Consider the following 14,351-nt stretch of genomic DNA (forward strand, 5'->3'; position numbering starts at 1 on the left):
CATTAATCATCTCAACAAATCATCTCAATTATCTCTATGTATAATTACATACTGTGGTGTGGGAGGCCGGACCCCGGTGCCAGGCTGAGACCGGGTCGAGCAACGGCTCCCTGTTGACTCAGCCAACCCGGTGGTTCCCCCTCCCATTCCCCCACTTGCAAAGGCATACGAAAGCCTTGTCAAGGCTGAGAAATCTAATTCCTGAAGCCTGTGGTCTGTGGTGTTGGCAGTAATGTTACCCCCCTTTTTCTACCCCGGGTCAAATAGAAACAAACATGGGAACTGTGTTTTGCTAGCAATCTATCAACAAGGTCTTGCTGCGACCCGACCCGTTTAGAAAGTTCACAAGGTACACAGAACTAAATGTTTTGGTTGGCAGCGATCATGTGAAACCTGTTTATTCTTAGAATGACCTGACCCATAAGAGTCTTGATATAAAAGATTGTGTACAGCAACAATAAAGCCGTCACTTGGGCCATCAGCCCAGGGGACCCTCCTGTTCCCAAACTGGCTTCTCTTCTCTTTTTTTTCTTACATTCCCTTACCCTCAGGACCCTGATCTCGGTGTTTGTTGCGCCGGTCGCAACACTGTGGTTTTTGAAATTAATCATCACAACAATCCCAACAAGGTAGGTATTAATACCCCAAATTTGTTTATGGGGAGAACGAGGATTAGGGAGGTTAAATAACTTTCTTAAGGCTGCACAAGCAATAAGAGGTGAAGAGATTCCAGCTCAAGTCAGTCTTTCAGCTACTACTGTCACCATTTCCTTTAATCTATTTCTTAAAATTTGTGAATTAAAGACCACAGGTTTTTTTAAATATTAAATATCTGATCCACATGCACCTCAAGTAAAAATTCCAGCTGAAGTTCTAAATGTTGGCATAGACATACCAGGTAAGAACAAGAGACTGCATCCTCACCCTTGTATATAATTCCTTGGATTGTTACCCATTCTGCTTGTACCTATGAATGTTTCTTTTTTAAGTTTTTTTTATGTGTGAGAGAGAGGGAGAGAGAGAGCATGAGCAAGGGAGGAGGAGGAGGAGGAGGAGAGAGAGAGAGAGAGAGAGAGAGAGAGAGAGAGAGAGAGAGAGAATCCCAAGGATACTCCATGCTCATGGGGCTCGATCTCACAGCAGTGAGATCATAACCTGAGCTGAAATTAAGAGTCTGATGCTGAACTGACTGAGCCACCCAGGAGCCCCCTATGAACATTTCTGCCTTCCAAAACATGATTAGCAACATACAATATACTGTATGAGTCCAGTAAAATTAAGTAGGAAAGACTTCTAATCCATACTAGGGGGCCTTCTTTCCTAAATACACCCTGTTTGAAACAGTATTATCCTGGTTTAATTTCTTCTACATTTCCTCTGTTCTGGTCACCAAGCCAGGCCATGGGACTACAAAGACAAATGAGAGAAGTTCCTTTTTCTAAAGAAGTGTATGGTAAGCAGAATTCTAAAATGGTCCTCAAGATTCCTGTATTCTGGTGTGCAAACCCCCCCCCCCCCCACTTCAGTCCAGGCAGGACCAGTGAATCTAATGAGATATCACTTCTGTGATTAGGCTACTAATAATCAGTTGACTTTGAGTTAATCAAAAGGAAGGCTGTCCTGGATGGCCCTGACCTACTCAAGTGAGCTCCTTAAAAGATGAAGTATCAGAGAAGTGTGAAGGAGCAAACTGTCGTGGATAGGACCACTTAGCAAGTATCTGAGAGCAGCTTCTACATGATGAGAGCAGGAGCTAATAGCCAGCAAGAACATGGGACCCATAGTCACAGGACCACAAGGAAATAAATTCTAGCAATAACTTGAGAGAGCTTGGAAGCAGATCCTTATGTAGTTCAGCTTCCATATGAGTATGTGGTCAGATGGCATCTTGATTTTATCCTTGTGAGACCCTCAGCAAAGCCAGTTAAAGTCTGCCAGATTCTTGACCCACAGACACTGAGATAATTCATTGGTGCTCACTTAAGTTGCTACATTTGTAGTAATTTGCTATGTAGCTATAGGAAAGTAATAAAAAAGTGCATAATTCATATTTTTTTAGATTGGGAAATTGGTCAGTTTTCTTCTTCTGATTATAAAAGTATACTAAAATATAGTCCCAAATCAGAAATTTATATGAAAAATATTCTTAGCTCTAAAGCCAATCATTATTAAAGAAGTACTTTAATTTTTTTAAGTTTATTTATTTATTTTGAGAGAGAGAGGAGCGGGCGCGACAGAGAGCAAGGAGGAGAGGGGGCGGGAAGAGGGAGAGAGAGAGAGAGAAAATCCCTGCACTCTGTGAGCACAGAGCCTGGTGCAGGGCTTGAACTCACAAACCGTGAGATCATGACCTGAGTGGAAATAAAGAGTTGGACACTTAACCAACTGAGCCAGCCAGATGCCCCATTCTTTTTTAAATTAATGTTTTACAAAATATCAAACATGTTATTGTTTTACGATCTTTCTATGCTACACTATTGTATGCATATTTCATGTTCATGTGCATTTTAAAAATCAGTAAAGAAAAAAGCAGCACTTCCCAAACTGTGTCCTACACATCTTCAATATATTAATCAGTGTTTCAAGAATAAAAATGTTTGAGGAACACTTCTTACTATATTTTCTCGTTAGAAAAATCATGATATGGGGTGCCTGGGTGGCTCAGTCAGTTGAGTGTCCGACTTCGGCTCAGCTCATGATCTCATAGTTTGTGGGTTCAAGCCCTGCATCAGGGTTTGTGCTGATAGCTCAGAGCCTGGAGCCTGCTTCAGATTCTGTGGCGCTCTCTCTCTCTCTCTCTCTCTGTCTCTCTCTCTCTCTGCCCCTCCCCCACTCATGCTCTGCCTCTCTCTGTCTCAAAAATAAAATAAACATTTAAAAAAAATGAAAAAAAGAAAAAAAAAACAAAAGGAGAGGTGCCCAGGTGGCTCAGTCAGTTAAGCATTTAACTCTTGGTTTTGGCTCAGGTCATGATCTCACAGTTCGTGGGTTTGAGCCCCATATCAGACTGTGCTGACAGCATGGAGCCTGCTTGGGATTTCTCTCTCCCTCTCTCTCTCTCTGCCCCTCCACAGCTCTCTCTCTCTCAAAAAATAAACATAAAATTTTTTAAAAAATAAATAAAACTAGGGGCGCCTGGGTGGCGCAGTCGGTTAAGCGTCCGACTTCAGCCAGGTCACGATCTCGCGGTCCGTGAGTTTGAGCCCCGCGTCAGGCTCTGGGCTGATGGCTCAGAGCCTGGAGCCTGTTTCCGATTCTGTGTCTCCCTCTCTCTCTGCCCCTCCCCCATTCATGCTCTGTCTCTCTCTGTCCCAAAAATAAATAAAAAACGTTGAAAAAAAATTTTTTTAATAAATAAATAAAACTAGAGGAAATCTGGCAACAAAAAAGAAAACATTTTAATTTTGTAATTATTTAACACATAGTTATTTCCTACCAGGGGAACACTCTTCCTCTTGCATACCTATTAACATCCTGAGAAGCATCTTTTCATTAATAATATGAATTCAAACAATTGAAGATATCTAAACCACTCTTGGATGAAACAAAGTAACACACATCTTTCCATGAGCACTATTACTTTCTTAGAGCCTAGGATGTTGGATTAAATTATGTGGACTCCCAGGTCTTTTGTTTTTAATTTTTAAAAATATTTATTTTTGAGAGAGAGAGAGAGAGAGAGAGAGACAGTGTGAGTGGGGGAGGGGCAGAGAGAGAGGGAGACACAGTAATCTGAAACAGGCTCCAGGCTCTGAGCTGTCAGCACAGAGCCTGACGTGGGGCTCAACCTGGGGAACAGTGAGATCATGACCCGAGCCAAAATTGGATGCTTAACCTACTGAACCACCAAGGTGTCCCTGGATTCCCAGGTCTTTGACCTTGATCCGTGCTGAATCAATTAAGAGGTAAGGATAAGGGTCTATTTAAATCCTATGGTATAACTGTTAACATAATGCAATTACACAATTCACCTCCTAAAAATTACTTTTATGACTGTCCAGATCAAGGGACCACCTCACAGTGCTTTCATCAAATACTACTTACAGTGGTATATTTCTGCCAATGCATTTCAACTGGGATTTTAACAAACTGGTATGCATTTGGAGGATAATCAGGAAAGATGGCAGGTTTATTCTGACATTTTAAGCAATTGCAATTAGACATTTTTATATACACAAAGCAGGCAGAGGCAGGAGGAAAGCATGGCTGAAAGAGGCAAGCAGTCTTTAGCTCAATGAAAGGATAATGAGAGCTATCCATAAGTGAATTGGGTGTGTTTAACACATCTCTTCTCTGGCTATGTTTAAGTAGAAGTTAGATGACAACCTGGCTAAGATATTGTTGGGAAATTTCTTAGTCTCAATTCAATGCTGGTGACTTCTAAAATTCGATCAGTCTCCTATTGTGAACTAAAGTGTCTTTAATCAAGGCCAAGTAGCAGTACAGTCCCTGCATTAGGGGGCAATTGGGTTGATTGCTTGAGATTAAGAAAACAATAGTGTTCTTTCAGGAAAAGCCATTTTGGACATCAATGTGCTTTGGGAAGCACAGTCTGAACAGTCTCTGTAGGTCAAGTGCTACAGACTGAATTGTGTCCTCCCAAAAATGTGAATGTTGAAGCCCAAACCTCCAATGTGATGGTATTTGGACATAGGGTCTTTGAGAGGTGGTAAGTTTTAAATTTTTTTTTTCAACGTTTATTTATTTTTGGGACAGAGAGAGACAGAGCATGAACGGGGGAGGGGCAGAGAGAGAGGGACACACAGAATCGGAAACAGGCTCCAGGCTCTGAGCCATCAGCCCAGAGCCTGACGTGGGGCTCGAACTCCCGGACCGCGAGATCGTGACCTGGCTGAAGTCGGACGCTTAACCGACTGCGCCACCCAGGCGCCCTGAGAGGTGGTAAGTTTTAGATGAGATCATGAAGGCAGGGTGTTCATGATGAGATCAATGACCTTATAAGAGAAACCAAAGAGCTTGTCCTTGTGAGGGCACAGTAAGGAGGCCATCTGTAAGCCGGGGAAAAAAAGCTCTCATCAGAACGTGACTGTTGTTTAAGTCATCCAGTCTGTGGTATTTGTTATGCTGCCTGAGCTAAGACACCAAGGTTATACTAGCTCAAGGCCTGGGAGGGACCTAAGGCAGTTTATACAGTATGTCAGAGCAGACAAACATACTTAGGATTGTGCATTAACTGTTTGGAACTTTAAAAATAAACTTTAAAAATAAAACTGCCAGTTACTTTACCAGCAAAGATGGGTTTATTCAGAAATATCAACGAATTGCAATTCAGGGCAAGGAAGCAAGCTACTGGCAAAACCATAGACAAGCCCCAAGAACAAAGGAGAGGAATGTTCTCTTGCAGAGAAAGTTGGAAAAGCTATTACAAACAAAAAGTTCGTTTGAGTAAACGAGGAGTTTGAAGTATAATGGCTTTTCATTGGAGCTTGGGAGAGAAGAACCTTTCTTCCTCCTGCTGGGACAATAACTAGTAGCTAAAGCACCGCGGATTTGCAATTGGGTCTCTTCTTGTTGGGTCTACAGTTGACCCAAGGGATAGGGCATGAGAGCTCCCCCTTCCGGTTTCCTTTTATTAATTCTCACGGTAATAACACAAGATGTAAATCAGTAGTGGACTGATGGCACTTACTTCATTCTCGGTTAAGTCCGCCTGGGTCTGATGAGGAGGAAGACACGAGGCCTTCAGGGTTTCAAGGTACTCGTCTCCTCTCAAGGAGGCACTGAATGAATGCTGAACTGTCTAAGCAGGAGAAAATACTCTGAGTGTATCGTGTATCAGTACTCCAAACTGTGCAGCTCACAAGGTCTCTGAGGGCCAGTGATGACGATATTAGCATTTATGAAGCCCGGATTCGTGTTCACTTTCCCTAGATATTGCGTACGCTAAGTTCTGTGCTGCTGAGTAACCCGTGCAAACCCGCCGTGCTGGAGCCATCAGTGGCCCGAGACTGGACCAGGGGCCCTCACGTTTCCTAACGCTGTCCTTTCCCCGCACCCCACAGCCTGACTGGGCTCTCCCTCAGCTTGTTCGGATTTCGCAGAGGAACGGACTGCCTGGTCACAGTACATATAGCGCTTTCCCAGTTCTGGACTCCGGCCTGGAGAGGGGTGTCCTTCCGCGTCAGGCTGTGTCCATTTCTGTGCCTGAAGAGGACACCAGGAGCCGTTCCACAAGCGCCGAAATTACGAAACAGTCGTTCATCTAAGTCACTTCCCCAGACTGGACAGTGTTTCAGGAAACAGCACGGCCGCGAGGCGGTGGGAGATGACATACTTCCGGCGGGCGGCCTCGTGAGCACGCCCCGGCGGCCTCGGAGGCGTGGAGGTGGGGCCTGAGGTGGGCGGGGCGCTGCCGGAGGCCTCCGGCGCGGGCGCCCAGCTCCAGGCGGGAGCTGGGGCGCGGGGCGGGGCGGGGCCTTGTGACCGTCCGGGGCCGCCCCTGACGCCGCTGGCCGCTGCGAGAGTCGCGGTCGTTGCGGCGGGTGCGACCGGCGGCCTCTGCAGTTGCGCTCCCGGCCTCGCCTCCTTGGTGGCTCCGGCCTCAGCCGCCCTTACAGCCCTCGGCGTCGCCGCTGGCGCCGCCACCCGACCCGCAGGCCGCCGCGGGCCACGGAGCCCATGAGGGCGCGGGCCCCGCCGCCGCGTCCGCGGCGTCGTCGTCGTCCCGGAGCACCCCGAGCCGGCGCGGGCATGGCCGCGGCATGAGCGCGGAGCCGCCGCCGGAGCCGGAGGACGCGGCGGCGTCGGAGCCCGCGGCGGGAGCCATGCCAGAGAAGCGCCCGGGCGCGCAGGCCGCCGGCGGCCTCTCGGTGAGCGCGGGTGCGGCCCAGGGAGCCTGGGCGGGGCCGGGGTGCGGAGCCCGGGGATGGGGGGGGGGGTGTACGTGGACAGGCCGCGTGGGCCCCCGCTCTCGGGCAGCCCGTCCTTTACGGGGCCACTCCTGCGCCTCGCCGGACAAACCTTCAGGTGGTTTGTTGTCTCGGGAAGCACTGTGCGCGGGGTCCCGAGGAGAAGTGGTTTAGTCCTTTCGGGAACTTGCAGACGTGCGGCAGGCGGTTCCACTTCCGTGGTGCAGTTCCCGGCCCGGCCTCCTCGGGCGTGTGGGGGCCTGTCGGCCGGGAACGCTCGGGCCGCTCTCCCTCCGGGTTTCCGCCGGGTTCGGGTGGCCGCCGGGGCGCTGATTTCATAGGCCCGGGTTCGGCAGAGCCCGCTGGCTCAGAGGCGCCTCCGGTTCGTTATGGGGGAGTAGAAAACACAGAGCTCCAGTCTTCCTTAAAGACCCTGGGTTTTTCTGCTCTATTCAGGACAGGAAATACAGAAACGTTACAGGGTAACACCGAGGAAACGTTTTGCCAAAGAAAACCAGAAATTTTAGGAAAGTTAAATGTATGCGGTCGACTTTTTTTTTTTTTTTTTTTTTACAAATTTTACTTTACAGATTTTTAGCTTACATACCTATATTTGCTTTTAGGAGACGCTAGATGAATATTATTTGGTGATACGAGTCTCCATTAACAGAATTGGGAGGAGGGGGAAGTAGAATGGAGCCCGAAGAGCTGGTTCTGGTATTGGTCCTGTGAGAACGGTGTGCCCTGCCACTCGGTGCCTCATCCATAAAAGGAGAGGAGAGCTTACTGGTAGTGTTGAAGGGCCCTCCTTGCTCAAGTGAGTTCTCATTTTTGAAAAAGCGTTAAGGGTTCCTCATTTCAAAGACAAGATGTCTGGAAAGGCAGGTTTATTCCATGGTGAGAGGACATTCCAGAGAATTGGTTTTTCTCGTTTTGTTTCCGATTATTTAAAAAGGAGACATCATATTCCTGCCCCTCACCTGAGCCAAACCGCCGGGTCCTCCTGGGTCTGAATGGACAGACAGACCATAATTACTCATCAGCCACCAAGCTAGTAACATGGGAAACAGCTTCCCTCATCCGTTGCTGTACTTAAGGACACCCCGTACTTCGCCAAGTGTAGCTAATTTTACCAGGCGAAGATTTTAGGTTGTTGGCTTCCTCTGCATCCCTCTGGTTCAGTTCCTCAGCGTTTTTGACCTAAGAGTTTGACTTCTCTCTCGGGACCCTTGCTAACCTCACCATCAGTTCTTAGTTGATTAGTGTCATAATTACTGCTGTCCTTAAGTTTTTTCATTGGTTCTCCTTGGCTTTTTGGATAAAAATAAATAACCCAGCAGGTTGAAGCGTTATAGCATAGTGATTAAGCGAGCATGCTCGGAATCCCAGTTCCCACCTTTTGTTACCTGCACAAGTTACATAACATCTCCGAATTAATAATAGTATTTACCTCAGAGGATTGCTGGGGTTACTGCAACCTTGTACCTAGTAAGTTCTCAATAAATATTGGCTGTTACTGTTTCTCAATATTTTCGGCATGAATGGTCAGAATGTATACGTGATTCCTGACAAGTCATTTACTAAAAATTAAACCTGATGATTTGGGGGCGCCTGGGTGGCTCAGTCGGTTGAGTGTCCAACTCTTGATTTTGGCTCAGGTCATGCTCTCACAGTTCGTGGGTTTGAGCCCTGTGTGGGGTTCCGTGCTGACAGTGCAGAGCCTGCTTGGGAGTCTCCCTCCCTCTCTCTGTGTCCCTCCCCTGCTCTCTCTCTCTCTCTCTCTCTAAACTTAAAAAAAAAAAAGTTGATAATTTTATATGCTTAGAGCTGGAACTTTTGAAGGATGTTTACTCAAAGAAACCTAGACTCTATTCCCTGGTTCCTTCTCCTGTGGGACCCTGATGCTAACCTGCTAATTTGGGCACAGATAGATTCCTACCCAGTCTTTCCTGGTCTCTGAGGGTGCATGGACTCCGTATTGATAAACTGCAGTGAATACTGACAGTGAATTTTCTTGATACTTACTGTACTTAGTGAGATGATTAGCATGGCAGGTGGTAGAGTTCAGACACTTGTGCTCTTTTGGAATGTGTGGTGGCTGGGAAAGCAAGTGAATGCCCTTAAATGTTCATGTTGTATGCTGGTACCACAAATTATGCATCTTTCTGCTTACACTTTCTGTCTAGTATCATTTCCACATGCTACGTTCTGCAGCTGGGCCTGGAGCCTGACCGTGAGATCATGACCTGAGCCGAAATTGAGTCTGATGCTTAACAGACTGAACCACCCAGATGCCCCTGCTTGACTTTTTAATACAATAGTTTTGTATTTGTTTATCTTTTAAAAATAGCTTCACTGAAATATAATTGACATAGTAACAACTATATATGTTTATATAGGTTTGTATTTTGACATGTGTATACACTTGTGGAATCATTACCACAATCAAGACAGTGAATATATCCATCACTCCCAAAAGTTTCCTTGTGCCCATTTTATATCTTCTCTCCACCTACTTCACAGGCAAACATTTATCTACTTACTGTCACTATATATTACTGTTAATTTTCTAGCATATGCTCTTTTTGGTTTGGCTTTTTTTTTTTTTTTTTTTTTTTTAAACTCAGCATGAGTTGAGATTTATCCATGTTGTATAAATCAGTGCATTCCTTTTTGTTGCTGAGTAGTATTCCATTGTATGGACATACCATACCACAATTTGTTTATCCATTCAGCTGTTGATGAACATTTGCTTCATCACTAAGGCTTGGCAGTACAAATAAAGTTGCTATGAGCGTTTGTCTACCAGTCTTTGTATGGGATATACTTTTAAGTAAATACTTAGAGTGCAGTGGCTGAATCATATGGTAGGTGTATTGTTTAACTTTTAAAGAAAACTGCCGAACCATTCTCTAAAGTTATTTTACAGTTTTACATTGTCACTAGCACTATGACAGTTCCACTTCATCTACATCCTCAACACTTGGTCAGTTTTAGCCCTTGTAGTAGATCTGTATTTTAATTGTTTTATTTTGTTTTTAATTTGCATGTCCCTCTGGCTAATGATATTCAACATCTTTCCATAAACTTATTTGTCATCTTTATATCCTCTTGGTGAAGCGTCTGTTCGAGTCTTTTGCCTATTTTTATTGTTAGGTTGTTTATCTTATAATTGATTTTTGAGAGTACTTTATAGATTTGGGATGTAAGTCCTTTATCAGATATATGCTTTGCAAATATTTTCTTTAAAAAACTTCTTTTTTTAATGTTTATTTATTTTTGAGACAGAGAAAGAGCATGAACGGGGAAGGATCAGTTAGAGGGAGACGCAGAATCTGAAGCAGGCTCCAGGCTCCGAGCTGTCAGCACAGAGCCCGACACGAGGCCCAAACTCTCGGACCGTGAGATCATGACCTGAGCCAAAGTCAGATGCCCAATCGAGTGAGCCACCCAGGCGCCCCACAAATATTTTCTTTTAAGCTGTGCTTTTAGAAGAACAGAGTGTTTGGGGCACCTGGGTGGCTCAGTCAGTTAAGCATCCGACTTTGGCTCAGGTCATGATTTCGCGGTTTGTGAGTTTGAGCCCATAGTCCCACTCTGTGTTGACAGCTTTGGGCCTGGAGCCTGCTTAGGATTCTGTGTCTCCCTCTCTCTCTGCCCCTCCCCTGCTTGTGCCCTCTCTTTCTCTCTCTCTCTCTCTCTCTCTCTCTCTCTCTCTCTCTCAAAAATTAACATTAAAAAAAATTTTAGAGGGGCGCCTGGGTGGCTCAGTCGGTTAAGCGGCCGACTTCAGCTCAGGTCATGATCTCGCGGTCCGTGAGTTTGAGCCCCGCGTCGGGCTCTGTGCTGACAGCTCAGAGCCTGGAGCCTGTTTCAGATTCTGTGTCTCCCTCTCTCTGACCCTCCCCCGTTCATGGTCTGCCTCTCTCTGTCTCAAAAATAAATAAACGTTAAAAAAAAAAATTTTTAGAAGAGCAGAATGTTTAATTTTGATGAAATTTATCAATTTGTTCTTTTATGGATTGGTTTTGGTTTATATCTAAGAAATGCTTGCCTAACTCAGTATCACAAGGATTTCCTTCAGTTTTTAGAAGCTTTTTAGATTTTACAATTAGTTTTATGACCATTTTGAATTATTTTTTTTCAACGTTTATTTATTTTTGGGACAGAGACACAGAGCACGAACGGGGGAGGGGCAGAGAGAGAGAGGGAGACACAGAATCGGAAACAGGCTCCAGGCTCTGAGCCATCAGCCCAGAGCCCGACGCGGGGCTCGAACTCCCGGACCGCGAGATCGTGACCTGGCTGAAGTCGGACGCTTAACCGACTGCGCCACCCAGGCGCCCCTTGAATTATTTTTTAATATGGTGCAAAGTATGGGTGGAAGTTCTCTTTTTGTGTATGGATAACTGTTGCATCATTTGTTGAATAGACTTTCTTGTTCACTAAAGTTGCACTTTAGTCAAAATTCAGTTATCCATATATGTCAGTCTATCCTGTATTCTGTTTTATCTGTAGATCAGTACTGCTTAATCTGTATTATTAGAGGTATATATTAATACTTGAAACAAGTACTGTTAGGCTTCCACACTTGTTCTCTTTTAAAATTGTTTGGCTATTCTATGTCCTTTGCATTTTAGAATTCTGGAATCAGATTTTCAGTTTTTACAAACAAAAAAAAAAACCCTGCTTATATTTTCATTGGGATTGTGTTGATTCTGAAAATGAATTTAGGAAGAATTGAAAACATTGAATCTTCTCATTCATGAAAGAAGTATCCCTCCGTTTATTTTAGATCTTTAAAATTTCCCACCTGTGTTTTGGAGTTTTCAGTGTATAGGCCTTTCACATCATTTGTCAGAGTATACCCCATTTCAGATTTTTTGATGCTGTTGTACAATAGTGTAAATATTAAATATGTAAATTCTTAAAAATTCAAATTCATAATTGTTGCCAATATATAGAAACACAGTGGGTTCAAGAAATTCCTAACATTGCAATATAATACGTATATCATAAAATTGACCATTTCAACCATTTTTAATTGTGCAGCTTAGTAGTGTTAAATGTATTTACGTTATTGTGAAACCAATCTCTAGAACTTTTTCAGTTTGTAAAACGAAACCTCTATATCCATTAAATAGCATTTACCCTGTCCCTCATTCCCTAATAACCATCTTTCTGCTTTCAGTTTCTATAAGTCTGACTACTCTAGATACCTCATATAAGTGGAATCATACACTGTATTTTTGTGACATTTAGCATAATGACCTCAATGTTGTTGTTGTTGACACATGTCGAAACATGTTGTCTTCAGGATTGCTGAAGGCATGTGTGGTATGTCTTGGAATTTCCTTCAAGATGGAATAATACTCTGTTTTATGTATATGCCACATTTTGTTTCTCCATTTATCTGTTGAGTATCTCATTGCTTCTGTTTTTTTGGCTGTTGTGAATAATGCTTCTGTGAACATGATTGTACAAATATTTCTTAAGACCCTGCTTTCAAATCTTTTGTATATCTATCCAGAAGTGGAATTATTAAATCATTGGGTAATTCCATTTTTAAGTTTTGAGGCACTGCCATGCTGTTTCCCATCATAGTTGCACCATTTTAAATTCCCACCAGAAGTCCTTTGCTCAATTTTAAATTGGACTGTTATTTTGAGTTGTAGAGGTTCTTGATATATTCTGAATATTACCTTCTTTTCAGATACATGCATTACAAATATCTTCTCCATAGGTTGCCTTTTCACTCTGTTGATTGTATCCTTTGATGTGTGGAAGTTTTAAATTTTGGTAGCATTCAATTTAATCTGTTTTTACTTTTGTTGCCTTTGTCTTTTGGTGTCATATTCAAGATCTCGTCAAATCCAGTGTTACAAAGCTTTTCCCCTATGTTGTTTTGTGAGAGTTTTATGTCATACACTTAGGGTTTTGGTTCATTTTAAAAGTTTGTGGTTTTGACAAAGCCCAATATCTACTTTTTTCTTTTGTTGCTTGTTACTGTTGCTGCTTTGGAGTCATGTCTAAGAATCCATGATTAAATCCAAGATTTACCTCTGTGTTTTCTTCCTAGTTTTGTGGTTTTAGCTTAGATCATTTATCTGGTTGGGTTCTCTATATGGTGTGAGGTAGGGTTTCAGATTCATTCTTTATATGTGGAAATTCAGTGGTCTCAGCACCATTTGTTGAAGAAACTGTGCTTTTGTTTTGAGTGGATTTGGCACTCCTGCCAAAAATCAGCAGGATATAGATGTATCAGTTTATTTATGGAAACCCAATTCTAGTCAGTTTGTGTATATGACAGCCTCTTTCTCTCTCCTGCTTCCATGTTGGGAGTCACTCACTGATGTTTCCTGTGTACTGTGATCTGTGAGTTGGAGATCATGTTTGGGACCAATGGGAGTAGTTTTCACCCTTATCTTTTTCCAGTTGAAGGCAGATGACCTGATTGATAAAAGTCAGGTGCTCTTGCTAGTCTCATCTTTTCAGGTCATGTTGAGAAAGCAAGTGAGGGGGTTGATGGAGATTGGTTTTTTTGTCCAGGCACATACTAGCCCAGCCAGACTCCTTAGTGTGGGAACAGAGGTGGGTGGGTAAGTAAAAGGCTGCACTTTGCCTGAGGAACTGCCTACATTTGGCTCCTGTCACCTCTTACTCAGGTTGCTGCAGTCCAGGCTACCTGTCATGTATGTGCTGATTCTGTTTATGAGAACTGCAGGCTAAGAAAGGTAGTGTAAGCAGTACAGTGGTTAGTAGCATACACTCTGGAGATACGTGATTCTCTGGATGGAATACCAGCTTAGGCACTTAGTAACTCTATGACTTGGGCAAGTTACATGAATTCTCTGCATCTGAATTTTGTCATCTATAAAATGGGGATGATGATAGTTTTTATCTTGAAGACTACAGTGCAGAAAAAATGGTAGCATCTGTAATGTGCTTTGATCAGGTCTTGGCATGGTGTCTGTTGCTGCTTCTCCTGCTATTGTAGAATAATTTTTGCCTAGGTATAGCTTAGATCTTTTTTTTTAATGTTTTATTTATTTTTTGAGAGAGAGATTGACAGAGTGTGAGCAGGGGAGGGGCAGAGAGAGAGAGAGGAAGACACAGAATCTGAAGCAGGCTCCAGACTCTGAGCTGTCAGCACAAAGCCTGACGCAGAGCTCGAATCCACGAACCGTGAGATCATGACCTGAGCTGAAGTCAGGCGCTCAACCGACTGAGCCATCCAGGTGCCCCAGCTTAGATCTTTTGTAATGACTGTCTCTGAGCTGTGTCCTTGTTCTTTATAGTGTTCATTTCCATTTAAAAATTTATATTTCATTAAACGGGTACAGGATAGTATCTATTGATACTATTGTTCCCAACATCTAGCAGACATACTAGGGCTCAACATATACATGCTGAGTGAATTAACCACTTGGATTTGAATATTTTCATTCTTAGGTAAGGTTGATAGAGATAGGAATATTTACA

The 14,351-nt window shown here is 43.7% G+C and overlaps 2 protein-coding genes across 3 annotated transcripts in view; one reads left to right on the forward strand and one right to left on the reverse strand.

The window, feature by feature from the left end:
• Positions 1-6,347, reverse strand: part of LOC109493653 — a 161,117-nt gene extending 154,770 nt beyond the window's left edge. The window contains exon 1 of the transcript XR_006588772.1: positions 5,651-6,347. The gene's annotated coding sequence lies outside the window, so the exon portion shown is untranslated. The remainder of the gene's footprint in view (positions 1-5,650) is intronic.
• A 136-nt stretch (positions 6,348-6,483) lies between these two features.
• The window catches only part of MFSD14B (major facilitator superfamily domain containing 14B), a 74,402-nt gene continuing 66,534 nt past the window's right edge, over positions 6,484-14,351 (forward strand). The window contains exon 1 of one of the 2 annotated variants that reach the window (XM_023243180.2): positions 6,484-6,830. In XM_023243180.2, coding sequence (XP_023098948.1) covers positions 6,723-6,830 — 108 coding nt within the window. In that variant the 5' untranslated portion in view covers positions 6,484-6,722. The remainder of the gene's footprint in view (positions 6,831-14,351) is intronic. The other variant, XM_003995301.6, reaches the window with a different exon arrangement.

The sequence above is a fragment of the Felis catus genome, chromosome D4, assembly GCF_018350175.1.
Source record: "Felis catus isolate Fca126 chromosome D4, F.catus_Fca126_mat1.0, whole genome shotgun sequence".
Lineage (NCBI taxonomy): Eukaryota > Metazoa > Chordata > Mammalia > Carnivora > Felidae > Felis > Felis catus.